General features: G+C 36.6%; 1 protein-coding gene across 28 annotated transcripts in view; it reads right to left on the bottom strand.

The window, feature by feature from the left end:
• Window positions 1–6,088: 6,088 nt before the first annotated feature.
• Window positions 6,089–16,361, bottom strand: part of LOC136835601 (disintegrin and metalloproteinase domain-containing protein 23-like) — a 546,464-nt gene continuing 536,191 nt past the window's right edge. For 23 of the 28 annotated variants that reach the window (XM_067099311.1, XM_067099308.1, XM_067099321.1 and 20 more), the window contains one exon: window positions 6,089–8,868. In XM_067099311.1, the coding sequence (XP_066955412.1) occupies window positions 8,595–8,868 (274 nt within the window). In that variant the 3' untranslated portion in view covers window positions 6,089–8,594. Of the gene's footprint in view, window positions 9,270–16,361 lie in introns of all 28 variants that reach the window. The other 5 variants (XM_067099327.1, XM_067099331.1, XM_067099322.1 and 2 more) reach the window with 1 other exon arrangement.

The following is a 16,361-nucleotide window of genomic DNA, read 5'->3' as shown; positions in this document are numbered from 1 at the left end:
GATGTCTTCGACCACATCCAGGGCGAGTTTAAAACTTTTCGCGTGTATTCATATTTATTGCCGCAAGAGATTCTAAGCAAGATTAAACGTTAATTATTGAATTTTTGTACATTATTATATGTTTACTGTCGCAGGGCATGAAATAATAATTACATAATTTCCATTTACCTTTTGTTCACATAACTTTTGTCCGTCATAACTTAAGCCAGTACCAGTTTGTACGCAGTACTTATGAATGGAATAATTTTTACCCACCTGATGAAATTACCTTGCAAAGGTAAGCAAGCGATTCTAATGGGTTGTCAACGATGAGCGTTATTTTTTATTCCAAGCTTTATTTTTGTTTTTGCTGCATTTGAATACCATATCATCTAAATGTCAGGAAGATAGCGATTGTCCACAAGGCTTCCACCATCCTAAATTTTCCAAAATTTTGTCATGTTATTGTTTATATATTGTTTGATCCTAGCATCTCTTTTGATCTGGATTTCCAACCATATTTTCTTCTATCCCTGTAAAAAAAATCTTCAAAGGATTTCTCCAAGACCATTAGAATAAAAATATAGGAATTAGGCCAAAGGCCAAGCGCTGGGACCTAGGAGGTCATTCAACACTGAGATGGAAACTGACAGTTAAAAGGTGTAACAGGAGGAAAACCTCTCAGTTGCACCAGGAATAAATTATCAGGAGAGGGTGGAAAGGATGATAGCTGAAATAGCGTAAAGGAATGAAAGATGTTGCAGCTAGGGGCTGAAGGGACGCTGCAAAGGACCATTGTTCATGCCATCAGAGGAATTGTTCAGTCCCTCCAATACCACACCTTAGCCGACGAGGAGTTAGTTTCGTATATGTCCCTTCAGATGCAATTTTCCCAGTCTACTTCAAGAGACAATGATCAATCTCACTTGATATTTTTACTTGTCCTTTTAGATGCTCAGCGTCCATTCTCAAATGAGGCAATAGTCTTATGTCAAATGATTTTACCAAGAACTCAGCTTTTGTCTTAAGAAATCCTTCCTTTCACTTTTTCAGACTTTAAAGAGGAGCAATGGTACTGCCTTAACTTTGAGTTTATTGCTCAGTGTTGGCATTCAGATTCTCAAGCGCGTGTCACTTACTGGTTCTCAGTTAGAAATGTCTTATCAACCATGGTTAATTTAGCCTCATCAGAAACAGACCAAGGATAATCAACTTGCAACTGGACTCCCTTAGTTTGATTTTAGGTACATCAAACTTCTTCCTATTTAGTGTCATCTCAATCAGATGACTATTTTTGTAAATTACAGTCACCATCTTACCTGTGTAGATAGCTTTAATGAGAAAGAATAATTTCTAAAAACAGGTAAAAACTTGAGAAAAATTATGCATTGCAGTATATAAACCACTGTTGTACAATGAAGTCCTCCCTCCATCTCTGCTGATTGGATGAAAGGGAGAACAACATCCCATGGGAGCCACCACTTACTTTGTGCCTTGCGTGGCACACTGTACACACCACTGAATGTTCTTTGCAAATCCTTTAGCCCAGCTGCTCCTTTATTGTTGGTCTCTTCCAACACAGCCGTCTGACTATTTCAACTTTACACTGTCTTTATTTCCAGTGACCAAAGTGGGAGTATACTTACTTGAAGAATCTGGAGACTTGCTTTCTTGTCATGCAGATTCTGCAGTCGACCTATCCTTGAAGTTTTAACCAAATGAGTCTCTAATGACGATTGTTTGTTAGTGCACAGAATATGGAAACTGTATTAGAGAAATGTTTATGTTTTCACAGGAATCTGACAATACATAACTAAACAAATTTCACTCCTACTTTTCTGAAAAAAAAATAGACAAATATATAGTTGTGAAGGTCCTCCCTCAAGATAATGAACCAACAACAAACAACACCACATTATTTGGGTATGAAAATACAATGATATGTACAATGATTTATTATAACTTCTGTACAAACAGGTTTTTAAACAAATCCAATTTGTAATATAATAAAGATCCTGTTCAACTCCCAACAGACATAAAAATTTTTGAGTTAGCTAATGGGAGAAATGGTGGGCAAAGACAAAACATAGTAATCTAAGAATAAGAAATGATGTAGCTAGGAAACAAAAGAGTTCCTATAAGTGAAGTCCTCAGTGATTTTGAGTCGTAGGTTATTATGCACCAATAAGGCTTAATTAATTTCAGTGTGTCTCGCGAGGAGAACCGGCCTTATTGTAATTTGAATCTATGGCACAAAATCAATAATGCCATCACACTTTTTTTTTTTATTCATTCATATTTTTTTTTTATTTACCATGAGAGTCACACCCAGCTAAAAGTAAAATACTGTACTATTCGATTGGTATAATATGATCTGCAGTTACATCGATTGTCTAACATATTAATTTCCTGACTTTCTGCTGGATGCCACTGTATGTTTATTCAAGTCCAATGAAATGTTGTGAAATTCCTAAGTGGGCAAAACTAGCATGTGTTGAGATATGGAATCAATAATATCTTCTGAATGTTCGACTAAGTGCTAGACTAGATGCCTAAGAAGACCTACTTAAGGGTAACGAATACCATAAGTCACGGTGGGGGTGCAGGGGCTCATGTCAGCAGGGTGGGCGGGGGGGAGGGGGGAAGGGGTGGTTGTTGGGATTCGTGGAGTCTCGACCTTTCTTGCTGTCACAGTACCCATCGTCCTCTGACGCTGTACTGCACTGTGTGAGTGAGCTAGATTAAGAATACTACATTGTATTTAAAAACATCATACAGTTATGCACTCCAGTTTGACGTCCTGTGAAAAGCGTATGGTAATGAGGAATTTCATTCTGTGAAATCAAAACATAATAACAGAGTCCTCACAGAGACCATGGAAGGGACTGTCAAGTAAGCTTCATTAATGTACATACATTAATTACCCTGTCTCAAAAGTGACATGATACAGAGGAAGAGTTCATAGGAGTAAGTTGTTCAAGGGTTCTGTACATAGTTTAACAAAGTTAAATATATAATGAATATGCTGTACTTTCAGAGGTTAATCTATAAAAGCCCATATAAAGATCATCACATATTACAGTAACCTGCATATTTACAGTTGACTACTACCGAGCAATATCGTTGTGGTAATGAGCATAAGCAACAAATAAGTAAATGCTTTTCTGTCCCATGCAAATTTATGCAAATGATTTCTCTCTTTTCATGTCTTACTAAAGGAAAAAAGTTTTGTTAAATTAGTAATGCACAAAGCGATTCACTCTGGAGATGTGCGATAAGGCAGAGGGGGCAATAATAAATATAAGGAACTGCCATGACATGACTTGAGCTAACATAATTATACACAATAAACAGACCCGGGGATAAACCATTGGCTAAAAAACGCTGAATCACAAATGACTATGTCTGTGCTCATATCCTGAATGAATGTACCCAGTGGAATGTCCCGAAACTTGGTGACAATAACTTCAGCTCTTCTTCTTCTTCTCAGAAACTTACAAATTAAGAGACGATGAAATGTAGGGTATAGTGATTATCCGCCCTTCCCTTCTGCTGCACCAGCACTCGCCCACACCCTCACTGTCTTTCTGAGTGTACAAAACAACAGTATTACCATTATGTAAATATTACCTACATGAGTGAAACATTTCTGAACAAAACTACAAACTTTGAGCTTTCAGCTGACCTGTACGCTTGCTGATAATCTGGGTCAGAACAATACTGTACTGTACCTAAATTTATAGCCTAAAACATCACCTGTCAAATGTTTTGGAATGGATGTTTATATCCAGATGCTGACTTATATGATTGGATATAAGAACAAATAGCACACCAAGCGTCGTCTTATTACAAAACATGAAAGACATTAGATTGAATATGATTAAATGATAGGTACTCGGGAGTAACTGGAAATGCACAAATACAGAATACAAAAAGCACACAAAATCAGTGTGGAAATGCATTGTATCAGATTGATTTCATTTCATGACCGTCGTAATGACTACAAAATGAAATGCCTTATGAAATAATATATGTTCATGCTGCTAGAAATATATATGAACTGTATTCTTGAACTTATCATAAGGAATATTACTTATCCAAAGCACTGAGACACTGTCTATAGTTACATCTTGCTCACTCTCAACACTTTTCCTCAGTGAATGGTAACTATGTCTCATGATGCTTCGTGTCATACACTTCAGCTCTGCTTGGTTGTACGTTTTCAATTAGTTGTTGCCAATAATTTAACCTTCATTGTTTCCTTAGCACAAGTATCTCTCGAGTTAACTTTTCGGTTTTCGTGTATACATGCACCTAACTCTTTTCTGATGAACAAAATCTGAACTGAAAATATTCAAATTCCAATTCTAATGATACACCATGGAACAATAACTCGGCTTAAATGAGTTCAAAAATACAGATCATAATATCTTTGGAACAATGTATACATTTTTGAGACTGATGTAGAATTGTAGTGCACTGGGTTACTATGGATGAGAATACAGTATTTCAAAATGTTTTTATCTGACTTTCTGCATGCTTAAAAGTATTCCATGACAGGAAGAAACCATTGTGTACCGAAACTGAAATAACCGACTGATACAACATTTTGTCTGTTACCGAAGGTGTGAACTGGATTTTATTTCATGTATTCTGTACACATCTGTCCATAGAAATAGAGTTTCCATCATGACCTCCCTTGGGCCAACATGGTAAGAGAACAACAACAAGACAAGAGTTGGAAACGAGCCTTAAAAAATAAGGAAGCGTCATGTTTTGATATTATTTGACTGTATAGCATGAGTCCGGCCCTTCGAAGGAGAATCATGGGATCTCATAGACAACTCTTTCCTTCAGTATCAAAATCATCAATACAGAACTCAAGGAAGCAGATCTTTCCTTATTCAGAAATCAACAAATCAAAAGGTTCTTAGAGGTATCCATAACAAATATGTGATATTCTTATTCTTATCATGAAGCATGAAGTGAAAATAAATCAAAAGTACTGTATACAGTTCCACTGCCATGTATTAAAGTAAATACACCAGTAATTAAATGTTTGCTGATATTAAAAATATGTTAATGTTTTTGATTGGTGGTGGTACATACTACTGATACCTTTGTAGGAATCTAAACGATTAGGTAATGCAAACCGAGGACTGAGGCAAAGACATAATGATTTGTCCTTAATTCTATTCTCTTTCTGAATACAGTATGCTTTACAAGTTCAGATCCTACTCATCACAGTATTCTCTACCTCTCTTTCTCAGTCTTTTACATCCTATTGAATCTCTGCCTCCAATCCTAAAGAGAACTGTATGCAAACTTTCCCAGAATCTATTCCTGAGAGGCCTAAAGAACAGGGGTCAAACCTCTTTAATTCACCTTGATCTCAAGTTCATCCTTGACTGAGGAGACGAGACCAGATTCAGACTGCAGTGGGAATGCACGAGTCGCATTAAAGAGGTTTGACTTGTAATGATGAGTTGAAGAATGAAGCAACAAGCTCTGATTGGTATGTCAAGACTCTGCCAGCTTAAATAGGGTTTTGTACAAATCCTGCAATATCAACAACCACGAGAATAAAACTATTCTGGTGGAAATGAAAGAAATACTGAAAGGTCCAATAGCTTTTACAGTACAGTGCCATGCTAGAAATCAATACGATGAAAGAATGTCGACTACTTGAAAAATTATGATAACTGTAGATTGTAAATGAAACAATAAGGCATTGGGTAACTGAGGTGTCATGGATAATTAAGTAATTGTACCACATATTATATAAAAGGTATTAAGATTTGATGAGGTATTTGGATAAGGTCAGTGACTATTCTATATTTAAATCTGATATTGTAGGATAAGTATTTCATATTATTTCAAGGTACTGGGACAACCACAAACCCACGTAATGAACCCATCTTGTAAAACACTCTTACTTACATACACTTTCAAATCCCTCTTTCAACACTGTCATCGCCCTGATTTGAGCAATAGTTATGAAGCTGCGCTGACTTCTCGTTTTTTTTTTTTCTACTGCTTCACTTCTTACCATGACTTTAACAACAGCAGGGCAGAAGATCTCCAAGACAAAGACCACATCCCTGATGCCTTTTTTTTATTTTCTGTAATAAGTGCTACTTTATTTTCTATAGTTGCCTATGCTTTTACTAACAATGCAGTACAAAGGCTACTACCTTATTATTCATTACATTTTTTTACATGTTTTATTGTCTTCTATCTGCCTTCTTAGAAGGTAATTACCATTTATCCTGACTTTTTAGCAGCCACTACTTGACCTCAGTCATCACCTGACCTCAGAAGGCAATAACTGATGCAAATGATACTTAACAAAAGTGATTTCATTCATATCTGAAAGATCTAGAATTATCTTGCAGTAAGTAAATCTCTGCCTGAAACTCAGCGAACATCATAAAAATATCAAGTGCTACCAAAAATGTTTTCCTTCAAAAAATCACACCTTATGTTTTACAGTAGGCTAATGAACATTCTTGAAAACCTACAGGACAAGTGTCATGAAAGAAGTGCTGTATATAATTTGATGCACTCAGGAAGAACAACTTTCTTAACTTTAGAGCAATGAAAAATGAATACTTCGTACAACCTTCTGTCCATGCTCAACAGAAAGTTAATGCTGACTCTTTTCTTGACTATATATTATTCCTATATATTGTATATTGAGCCAAATCTGATTATTACAAGTAATAATAACTCACTGTAACATCAGCTTTTTTTTTCTGCTTTCGGTAATAAAATGATGATTGTAATCTCTTGATGAATACTGATTTCAAAATAAGCACTTGCCATAACTTTTGGAGTTGATTTACCGGTAATCCCAAATTACGAATAAGGTGACTAGATCCTTCAGGAGGAGAAGGGCAATAAGGAATATCGACTGTAGTTCTGTCGGTCATCAACTTGATCAAGAAGCTCATGAACTGAGCTCATCAGGATGGAAGTCATATATTAAAAGGTTTTATTACTTTATATATAATGTATCCTGTTCTGCTAAACCATCAATGATTAACCGACAACTGCAGCATTGAGTCATTATCTGACTGCTGTTGGCTTAACAGGAGTAAGAAAATGAGCCGGACTCTGGCATTGAACTTTATATGTGCAGCAAAGGAAAAGCTTGGACACCCTGTCTAAAAAATTATATACAAGGTCTTGGGTAATCATCCCTTGGTCACCTACATTATGATAAAAGATTTAAATGGGCAGTGTGTTAGTTACACATCAGTATGTATATAAACACTTATGAAGATATTACAAAAGCATTTCTAGACTGTACTAGTTACTGAACAGCTCTAAGAAACTTAGTCACTAAGACTAAGTGTACCCTGATAATGAAATCACTGCATTTGTCACAGAATTTGAGAGAAAATCAAAGTTTCACTTGCCCACTTGCATTCATTCAACCATATAATTTAACACATGCAAGATAACAAAAATAGGAGAATCATGCTGTTAAGCTACTAAGTACTGACTTAAGCTACTCAAAATCTTTACATAAATGGAAGCTTGTCTGTAATCAGAGTGCAGACTACAATGCTTTTGTAAGTATATTTTTTAGTACCAGTGGATGATTCTGGGATGATATACGGACAATTAAGGAACTGGTTAACCCTTCAAGTCGAGCTGAAATTCACAAAATAAAATATGCAAAGATCAACCTTCTAAGGACTGATAGCTTAAGCGTAGTCCTGCCACTGGCTCATCAACTACGTACAATTGACACACAAAACAAACAATGGGGTCATATCCAAACTGACATCTCATAATAATGAGACTTTTCACTCTGCTTGAGCAACGGAACTTGACGACATCTTGCTGGTGAAGGAGTGGCATATCACTCGTGCGCTGGACGGCTAAGTCTGCTGTAGCAAACTAAATTCCTATTTTTTTTCAATCTCACCTGAAACACATTTGAGACACACGATGAGAACATTCGTAACATGGGCCCTATTAAATCTTTTCCGTAGATGACTTTATTTTATTCTAAAAATTAATACTGTACAATGTAAAATTATATGATTGACTGTGGCATATCCCTTGTAAGACAAGAGTCAGGGCACTAGGAGACTTGGTAAGAAATAGTTCATGAACACTTCTCGGGGTAGAGCACACAGAGTCCTGGCTGAGGGGGCCAATTCATGGGAGGGGAGGGGGAGAGTTTTATTACACTAGTGCTGTTGTTGTTAGTCACTAGAGGATTAACTGATTTCTCACTAGCACAGAGAAAATATAGCTCTATATTTTACTATCCTGCCAACCCAAATTGTCGATATCACTGTCACACACACATCTGACTTTTGAAGAGGACTCTAATCTTTAGGGTAGGGGGAATCTGTGTATGATACCAGAAAGCAACATACCCAGCACATGTATTTCATACAGTGGGTCTTTAACCACTGGGATTACTCACATTTGCAAACCTAGCAATAACAAGGTCCTATGTTTCCTGCACATTGCTACTTTTACTAAAAGGAGCGTCTTTGAATAGCTCATAATGTTAAGTGAAGTGACACCATGAACTACCGGTGAAGATTGTGCTGGAGAAGCCTGGCCTCTCTAGGTCCCTAGAGGGGCCAGTGTCAGTGCTTGTACTCTGGGTACCTCCCCTGAAGTAGGAGAGAGTGGTTGGGGTCAGCTGGTGGCTCTTGCTGATCATCATCATCATTCTGTGGTTCTGGTGGTGGGAAGTCCTGGTCATCATGGTAGGAGGGAGCGTCTGAAGGTGGTGAATAGAGCCGTGGGTCCCTTGGCGAAGCTGCTTCAAACCTCGCAGCCTCATAACGGGTAACTGGTAGGACTTCTTCACTGGCGGAGCGCAGGAGGGCACTGGGTGGTCGCGCTGAGTACTCATCACTGCAAAAGACACGCACACATCACCTAAGGCCGCAGGCAGGTTGGTAGGTTTAGGTCAGCCCGTTACAAAGGGCCCCATGAGGAGGGATTAGTAGTGATGGTGGTGGTGGTGGTGGTGGTGGTGGTAGAAGTAGTAGTAGTAGTGGTGGTGGTGGTGGTGGTAGTGGTGGTAGTGGTAGCAGGAGAGGGGAGAGGGGTCGGCCCCAGGTGTCATGTGTGTGTCCAGCACTGGGCAAAGTGCCCTCCTTTAAAAGGTCTTTACTGGCACTTTGAAAGAGTGCTCTCATAGCCACTCTACCACTGACACTGGCTGCCCTCCCGCCTTAGCTCATTTGCTCATAGGCCAAAAGTATTGCCCAGCATGCCCACGGACGCCTTTTGGGAGGACCACAAATTCATCACTGCAAACAACAAAACAAGGACAAAACAGTTAAGAGAACGAGCAGAGAATAACAAAAAATCAACCTAAGTAAGGCCATTCCTTGCAGACCAGGTTTAAAGAGTCTATGGATGATCTAAAGTGAATGACTGACTCACTTCTCTCAAACCAGTGCTGCATCAGTACTAACAAGATCTCTTGCTAAATAAGCCAAGCAGCCAATATGAAAGTAAATCCTTGATAGGCATAGAGCGCAATAGTGCAGCTTTTCCTTTGTTAATTTCTCTTGTCCTAGTAAAGAACGATGAGGTATAGGCATTTTGCACTGTCAAAATTAAAGGCACCAAGCAATTATGGCTGATGGCAGCAAGGTCTCTGTGTACTTAGGAGGCCTGCAGTGCGCTAATAACAAAGAGAACAATGCTGGTTCCATGAATCATGGTAACAGCATTGTTTCAGTGCAGAAAATAATAAAATAAGCTTTCAACTTATAAAATAAAACTAAAATCAATCATGCATGTATCAATAACTTAAGGTGAAGCAGGGATGTTACTACAGACTGGAATATGATACACCTGAAAAACAGATCCTACACATATGAACCCATCTGTAATGATTTTACATCAATATGGACTGCTGATAACAGTAAACATGCACTATTTCTTCCCGTGCAAGCACACTGTACGCAAAACTGTCCCTTAAGTGGCAGCATGTAGTGAATGAAGCTATAGTTATCGAAGAAAAGTGGCAGGTACAAAAACCATTTTTTGATGATGTCTCAACAAGATGTCTTACCAACAGTTTTGTAAATTCTTTCTATGAACATATAAGACTACTTTATGCACAAGTAGAGGAAGCCAAGCTACCAAAAATGCCAGAAATTATGTCTACCAGCATCAAATATTTTGTTTGGCAAACAAAGTTTCAGTAAGACATTTAATCATGAGCTTATAAACATACTGATACAAAAAGTTGACATTGCACACAACTACCATGAACTACTCAAAAGCATGATACAGCATATGACTTTGTTTACCGGAAGGAAGCACGTCTGATGCAATACATCCCTTAGAGTGGCCTTCTCAAAATAGGGTAATTATGGTACAAGGGGAAAGCAAAGAAGATAACAAAGACAAAAGGGGAAGCCAACAAAGAAATGGGGAAAGCCAACGGAAAAAATATGTGCCATTGTAGAATACACAGTACAACTGAATGACATGAGAGATCCATCTCTCTTTTCTACTTTACAAGAGATTTTTAAACGGGAATTAGGATGTTAAAGGTAAAAAGGATGGAATGGAATGACAAGGTGAAAAACATGATATATCCCTATGTACGTCCTAGTCGTTGAAGACGGGAAGAAGACTGGTTCAGTACTATGACATCAAGAATAACCAGGAAAGATAGCTACAACAGTAAGAGAATCATGTTCATGGGTTAAACCACTGAAAATATCTCTATATAACTCATACACACAACTTGGTATGACTTCTACTTACAGTCAACAAAAAATACATGAAGTTGTCCAAGCAACACATTTTATGTGGTACTGGATAATGTTTACAAGCACCATCTCTTTAATTTTTTGTCATACTGGTCAATGGAACAGTGGCTACTGATACAAATTTGTTAAGTGCATTTGTAAGCCTTTCAAATGCAATGTGCTTTGCTTATTTTTAGCAGTAACATTTTCTTTAAATCACAACACAATAAACTAATAAGAAATGCCATTTTCAATGCAGCCTACTGTACTAAGATGATCTGTTTTATTAAGATATTAATTTTATACCTTACTGATAATTTTGCCAAAGCCCTTAGAAAAGAGAAAAGAGCTTTTGAAAATGTTTCCTGAGAAACTTGAGTGACTGCTACACAAATGTAGTCTATACACAATGACAGCTAACTAATAAAACATGAAAGACAACCCACGTAACGAAAATACTACTGATATGAGTCCACTGGAAAATAATCTGTGTCACCACAAGAAAAAGTTGAAAGTTAACAGACACCCACCTATGTACTATCAAAATACAGTGGCACAATTATCAAAACTGCTCTAAAACAAATATACTGGAACAGTAACTACCTGAACCTTACTAAGGTTCCTGTATAAAATACTGTATTTGTGTATGTGAGTGTGTTCTTCAAAACACGCATGTATATATATTGTACATGTAAAAAGTTGTATATCCGTCACATTCACTCATGACTGCATGATAAACACAGGGAAGGATGCATTCAGTGCCATTGATTCAGTGTGGCCAATTTACCAAACACATTTCAGCACGTAAATACATCTTTCGACTTTCATTTAAATTTATTTTTCCATGAATGACCCTATTTCATCTTTATTGGAGAAAGAAATTAGCTCTCAATCAATCTTGTCCACAAAACCTACTGTTCTTAACAAGATATAGATAGTATACAGTACTCTACAGTAGTTTATTTTTTTTAATCCAATTCCAGCTAATTTACAGACTTTATACTGTAAATCTAAAATTTTACCACATGGCGCCAAGGCACAAAGTTGTGGGGAGAGGATCAATTTTGTCCAAAGGGGTACCGACTGTACTGCATAGTGTTTGTCACAGTGATTAATATAAAAATTATGAAACATTTGGGTGAAGTCATGAATTTGGGGGATAATAGATCAGATTTTACACATCTGAACAAACATTAGTCAAATGGTTAAAATAATGGCCATCCCTCAGCTGCAATGGCTGAGAAGGTTGAAAAAGTAATAAAGGAGCCTAGAGATGGAACTGAAAATTATGTAAATGGGCAAGCAGTACAGTATTAACAAGCATACAAAAAATATGTCTCAAGTTGGCATTAAATGAATGCCAAACAGACAAACAATTATGAAATCATTCTATGAAAGAACAAAGAAGTCTGTCTAGTGTCTGAAAACCTTAAAGCCATTCACGAAATGCCTTTGAAGTGGACTTGGAATATTACATCTAATCATATGGAACTTTATCAATATACTGCTCAGGAAGTCCAAAATGGATGAGATGGAGACTGAGAAACTCAGCTGGGAATGAGCCTCAGTCAAAATGACTAAGACAGAGAAAAGTAGAAGAAGAATACTGTATTCAAAATTGATTTTGAATATAGCCATAAAAGTGAATTAGAGTGGTACTTATGTGTCGCTACACATAATTTATCAAAACAAGACTATACTGTATGACAATCTTGTATATATTTTTAATTTTCAGTTCTATTAACCAGTCTCTTTTCCAAAATTCTTGTTTTTAATCCCACATTTTACTGATTTGAGTCTTGAAGCTATAGTGGTGCTGAAAGGTCTTGGCACTGAATAGTATGACACTGAAATTGGCCCAGTACTGAAATAAGAACACTGGACAGGCTGCACTGAACCATGCCTAGCCTGTTAAACTGTCCATACATACATACATACATACATACATTATACAAACAAGGGCAGACAAACAAACATCCTTGCCTATTACTACAGTATTCACAAAAATGTTACATGTTTGATATAGTACTGTATACCTATAAGCTAAACATGTAAATATATGTAAAATTATTTTTTATTCTGATGCCTCGATAGCTGAGACCTGATTGGTCAAAGTGCAGTCCAAAGGCTTGCTTTATGTTGGTTCATCAGTGCACAGATTCCTCTGTTCAAGTAGATCTTGGTGGCGCTGAATGCAGTAGCTCTCATTCTTGAGGATACAGCATCTTCTGTATTGTTTGTTTGTGTGTGTGTGTGTGTGTGTGTGTGTGTCTAATCTAAGCACCCTAATGTTCAGCATTTGCTTGATACCTTGCAATATGGGAAGATCTTCTATCTTCCCAATAAAAGACAGTAAGGTGCAAGCCTTTTGATTAGAATCTCTATAACAGAGATGTCAGGCTATTGATATATAATGGGGCATACTATTTTTCCAAGTTCATGTTATGGACAGTCTATTGCTGTGACTTCATGCGCCCTTCCCAGAGATGGAAGGGAAGGCATCTGGGGAGCACTGTTTTTGTCATCCCAATGCATTTTAAAGGTAGCCTACAATCTCATATAAGGTATGCAGATAGTATTGGTTCAGCCAATGACTTTTAATCTTTAGTAAGGTTGTATTGTTATTTAGAATAAGCAAGGTCTTCCAAATCTTGTAATATACTTGATAGCCTGCACCTTCCTCTCTCCTGGAAGTCCCACAATGTTGATGTTCTTGTAATGGCCACTAGTAAAGCATATGTATGAAGGGCAGGAAGATATGAATCTTTACCTACCTAGGCTTTCATCAAAAGAATCCTGTTACACAGGAGCTGAGTTGGACATCAGATCTCCTCATCTCCTAATTTACAATAAAGAGGTTCAGGAATGCCTCAGAAGGATCAAGAATACTGACTGCATTCTCGTGCATCAGTTCTACCTAAAGAAGACAAAATCAGTCTTTATTTTTCACAATGATCCATTACAAGAGTAGGAAGATGATCACCTCCATTCTGGAAAGAAAATTCCTTACCAGAACCACAGTGCACTGACCCGTATCATGTTACTTTTATGTGCACTTGCCTTTAGAGAACTGAATGCCTATTACAAGATACATTGGGATGATGAAAACAATGCAAACTGCCTTCCTTGTCACCTTTGGCAAGGATGTACTTTAACACACCATAAGACTGTTCATAATAACATTTTTGACAGAAGTGATGCTGGAGAAATGCTTTACCATAACTGGCAGGGAGTCTGTCACTCATGGCCTAATTATAATGAAAGCTTTACCAATGAGAAGCAAGCAACTTTCTCTGTAAAAGTACGCAGATTTCAGCAACTGGGACTTCCCAGCTTCATACTCCACTCATACAACTTGAGACTTTGGACTGTATCCTGACCAATCAGAATGAAATGCTCAAGTATACAAAGAATTGTAAAAAGTCCCATCACCCAGCCTTTCACTAGTTTGCTTATTATATTCATAGGATGACTGGATTTCAACTGACAATGAATACTGTATAACCATGAAACATACTACAGTAATCCTTATTTATGTTGTATATATGAACATAGGAGCACATCTACATATCCCCATAAGTGTTTCCAATTAGGAACATGTTTTCATACATTCATATTTCTATTTCTGATGCAAATGAATTTATGAGTGTGTATGTATATATACATATATGTAAACACCAGAAGGTATATCTTAATAAATGCTTATAAATTGTTAACTTACCACTTGTTTCCATTGAAAACAAAATCTCTGAATAACTGACTTCTATTACTCATCAACGCTAAATATTGTGGAAATAGCTACTGCTAAAGTCTGAGATTAGAGTCCAGTGGTATAAGGCATACAAATCTTTACGGTCAGGTCAATAATAGTGAAAATCATCCTAACTACAAAAAATGAAAAGCATTTCTATGCAAAACCAGTAAGGATATTTCTGTTAGTGAAAACTCAATTAACAGTAGTCTATGGTGATTAGCGAATGTTATAACTTAGGACCACTCTTAGTTTGTGTCACATCTTCAAATGCAAAAAGGTCATAATATGCTTCTAAAGGTCTGTTTTCTTTCTATTTTCTGGATAGCAAAACTGTGCCAAAGATTAAAAGTGAAAAAAATTTAACATACTTAATTTGAAGTACTAGATTTTGTTGAGGTCATGCACATAAATCATCTTTGTATGAAGCAATGTTATCATAGTGATAAACATACTTAAAAACTGATCCATTCTTAAAAACATAACTGGCATAGTAAGATTCACACAAGCAAACAAATCTTAAAATCTGGCAAAAGATTGATGGAAGAGAAACATCCAAGACGAAAATGGAATTTAGAGACTGGACATTTATTAACTGACAACTGAGGAAAGTCAAAGCAATGATGGCAGAATGATCTTATTCTTGTCTAGTCCTGCAGACTTCCTAAAACTTTAAATTCGTAATAAAAAAAAAAAGGTAACCTGAAAGAACACAAATGATTATTTCACTCACAAGAATCTTTGCTTGAATGACGATTCACACATAATAATGGATAAGGACATAATATTCTTCACAAATGGCCTAATCACAGTCACAGTCTATAGAGTTTACTGCTGCTGTTGTATTTATCAGAAAAAAGAATGTACAGTAATATGCTAATGGAAACATTTTCTAATTTTGCTCTGGTGAATATTTATTTTCATTGACTTTAGTTGCCTCACCAGGGAACTGTAGACCAGCTTACAAATCAAAAGAAAATCTGAAAGTCGTTCAAAAACGTCACACAGTTCTTAATTTAGTAAGGAAATGACTATCTACATTAGAAAATGCTCATTAAAACATGTAAACCTCAAAGCAAAAGCAAAAAAAAAAAAAAAAAATGAAAGCAACAAATATTAAAAAAGCAGCCACGAGACAAGAAAGTATGCTACTTTGCACTTCATTACAATGGCTTGTGAATAAGTTTGTGGCCTCTAAGGCTCATTCAGTGGGTAGTCAGTTCACTGACATCTCAAGTGATTAAATGGTTACACTTGGGCTGTCTGAAAATATCTTGACATAGGGAAGTTAATGCAAATAATGGTATTGTTAGAGTAACAAAAAGAATCCTAGATACTAGTACAGTGACAGTCTACTGAAGTTTTACAAATTCAGTGACAACAATAATAATAATGGTAATGTCATTGAAACTAACTTTTAGAATTATTGCTAACGTTAATGCACTGGAAATAAAAGAGTACAGGAAAATACGATAATTCAATGAGGCATAAAAGTAATCATGACAAGAGAGAATAGCAATAATGATCAACTGTGGTGATGCTTTCAAAAATGAAATGACGTACATTCAAAGAAAATCGGACACACAGAAAGGAGTAGTGAACAAAATTGAAATGTAACTCATTTCTTAGGACGTGAACAATTAAAGAGTAATCCATCACACTGCATATGAAAAACCAGCCAGTCCAAAGTCACATGAAAGTTTAAAGATATGAAATATAAACAAAAGACTTTGAATACATTTTCTGACAGGCATCTGTAGGAAATCAATTGTGCAGCTTTTAGATACTGTACTGGAGTCGACTACAGAGTCTATAGTTGGTCTCAGAATTTTACTAAATACATGATGCCTCAGTAAGAGCAGAAAACTGGAAAGAGGAGA

The sequence above is a fragment of the Macrobrachium rosenbergii genome, chromosome 55, assembly GCF_040412425.1.
Source record: "Macrobrachium rosenbergii isolate ZJJX-2024 chromosome 55, ASM4041242v1, whole genome shotgun sequence".
Classification (NCBI taxonomy): Eukaryota; Metazoa; Arthropoda; class Malacostraca; order Decapoda; family Palaemonidae; genus Macrobrachium; species Macrobrachium rosenbergii.
Note: the sequence above shows the minus strand (reverse complement) of the source record. Positions and strands in the feature narration are given on the sequence as shown.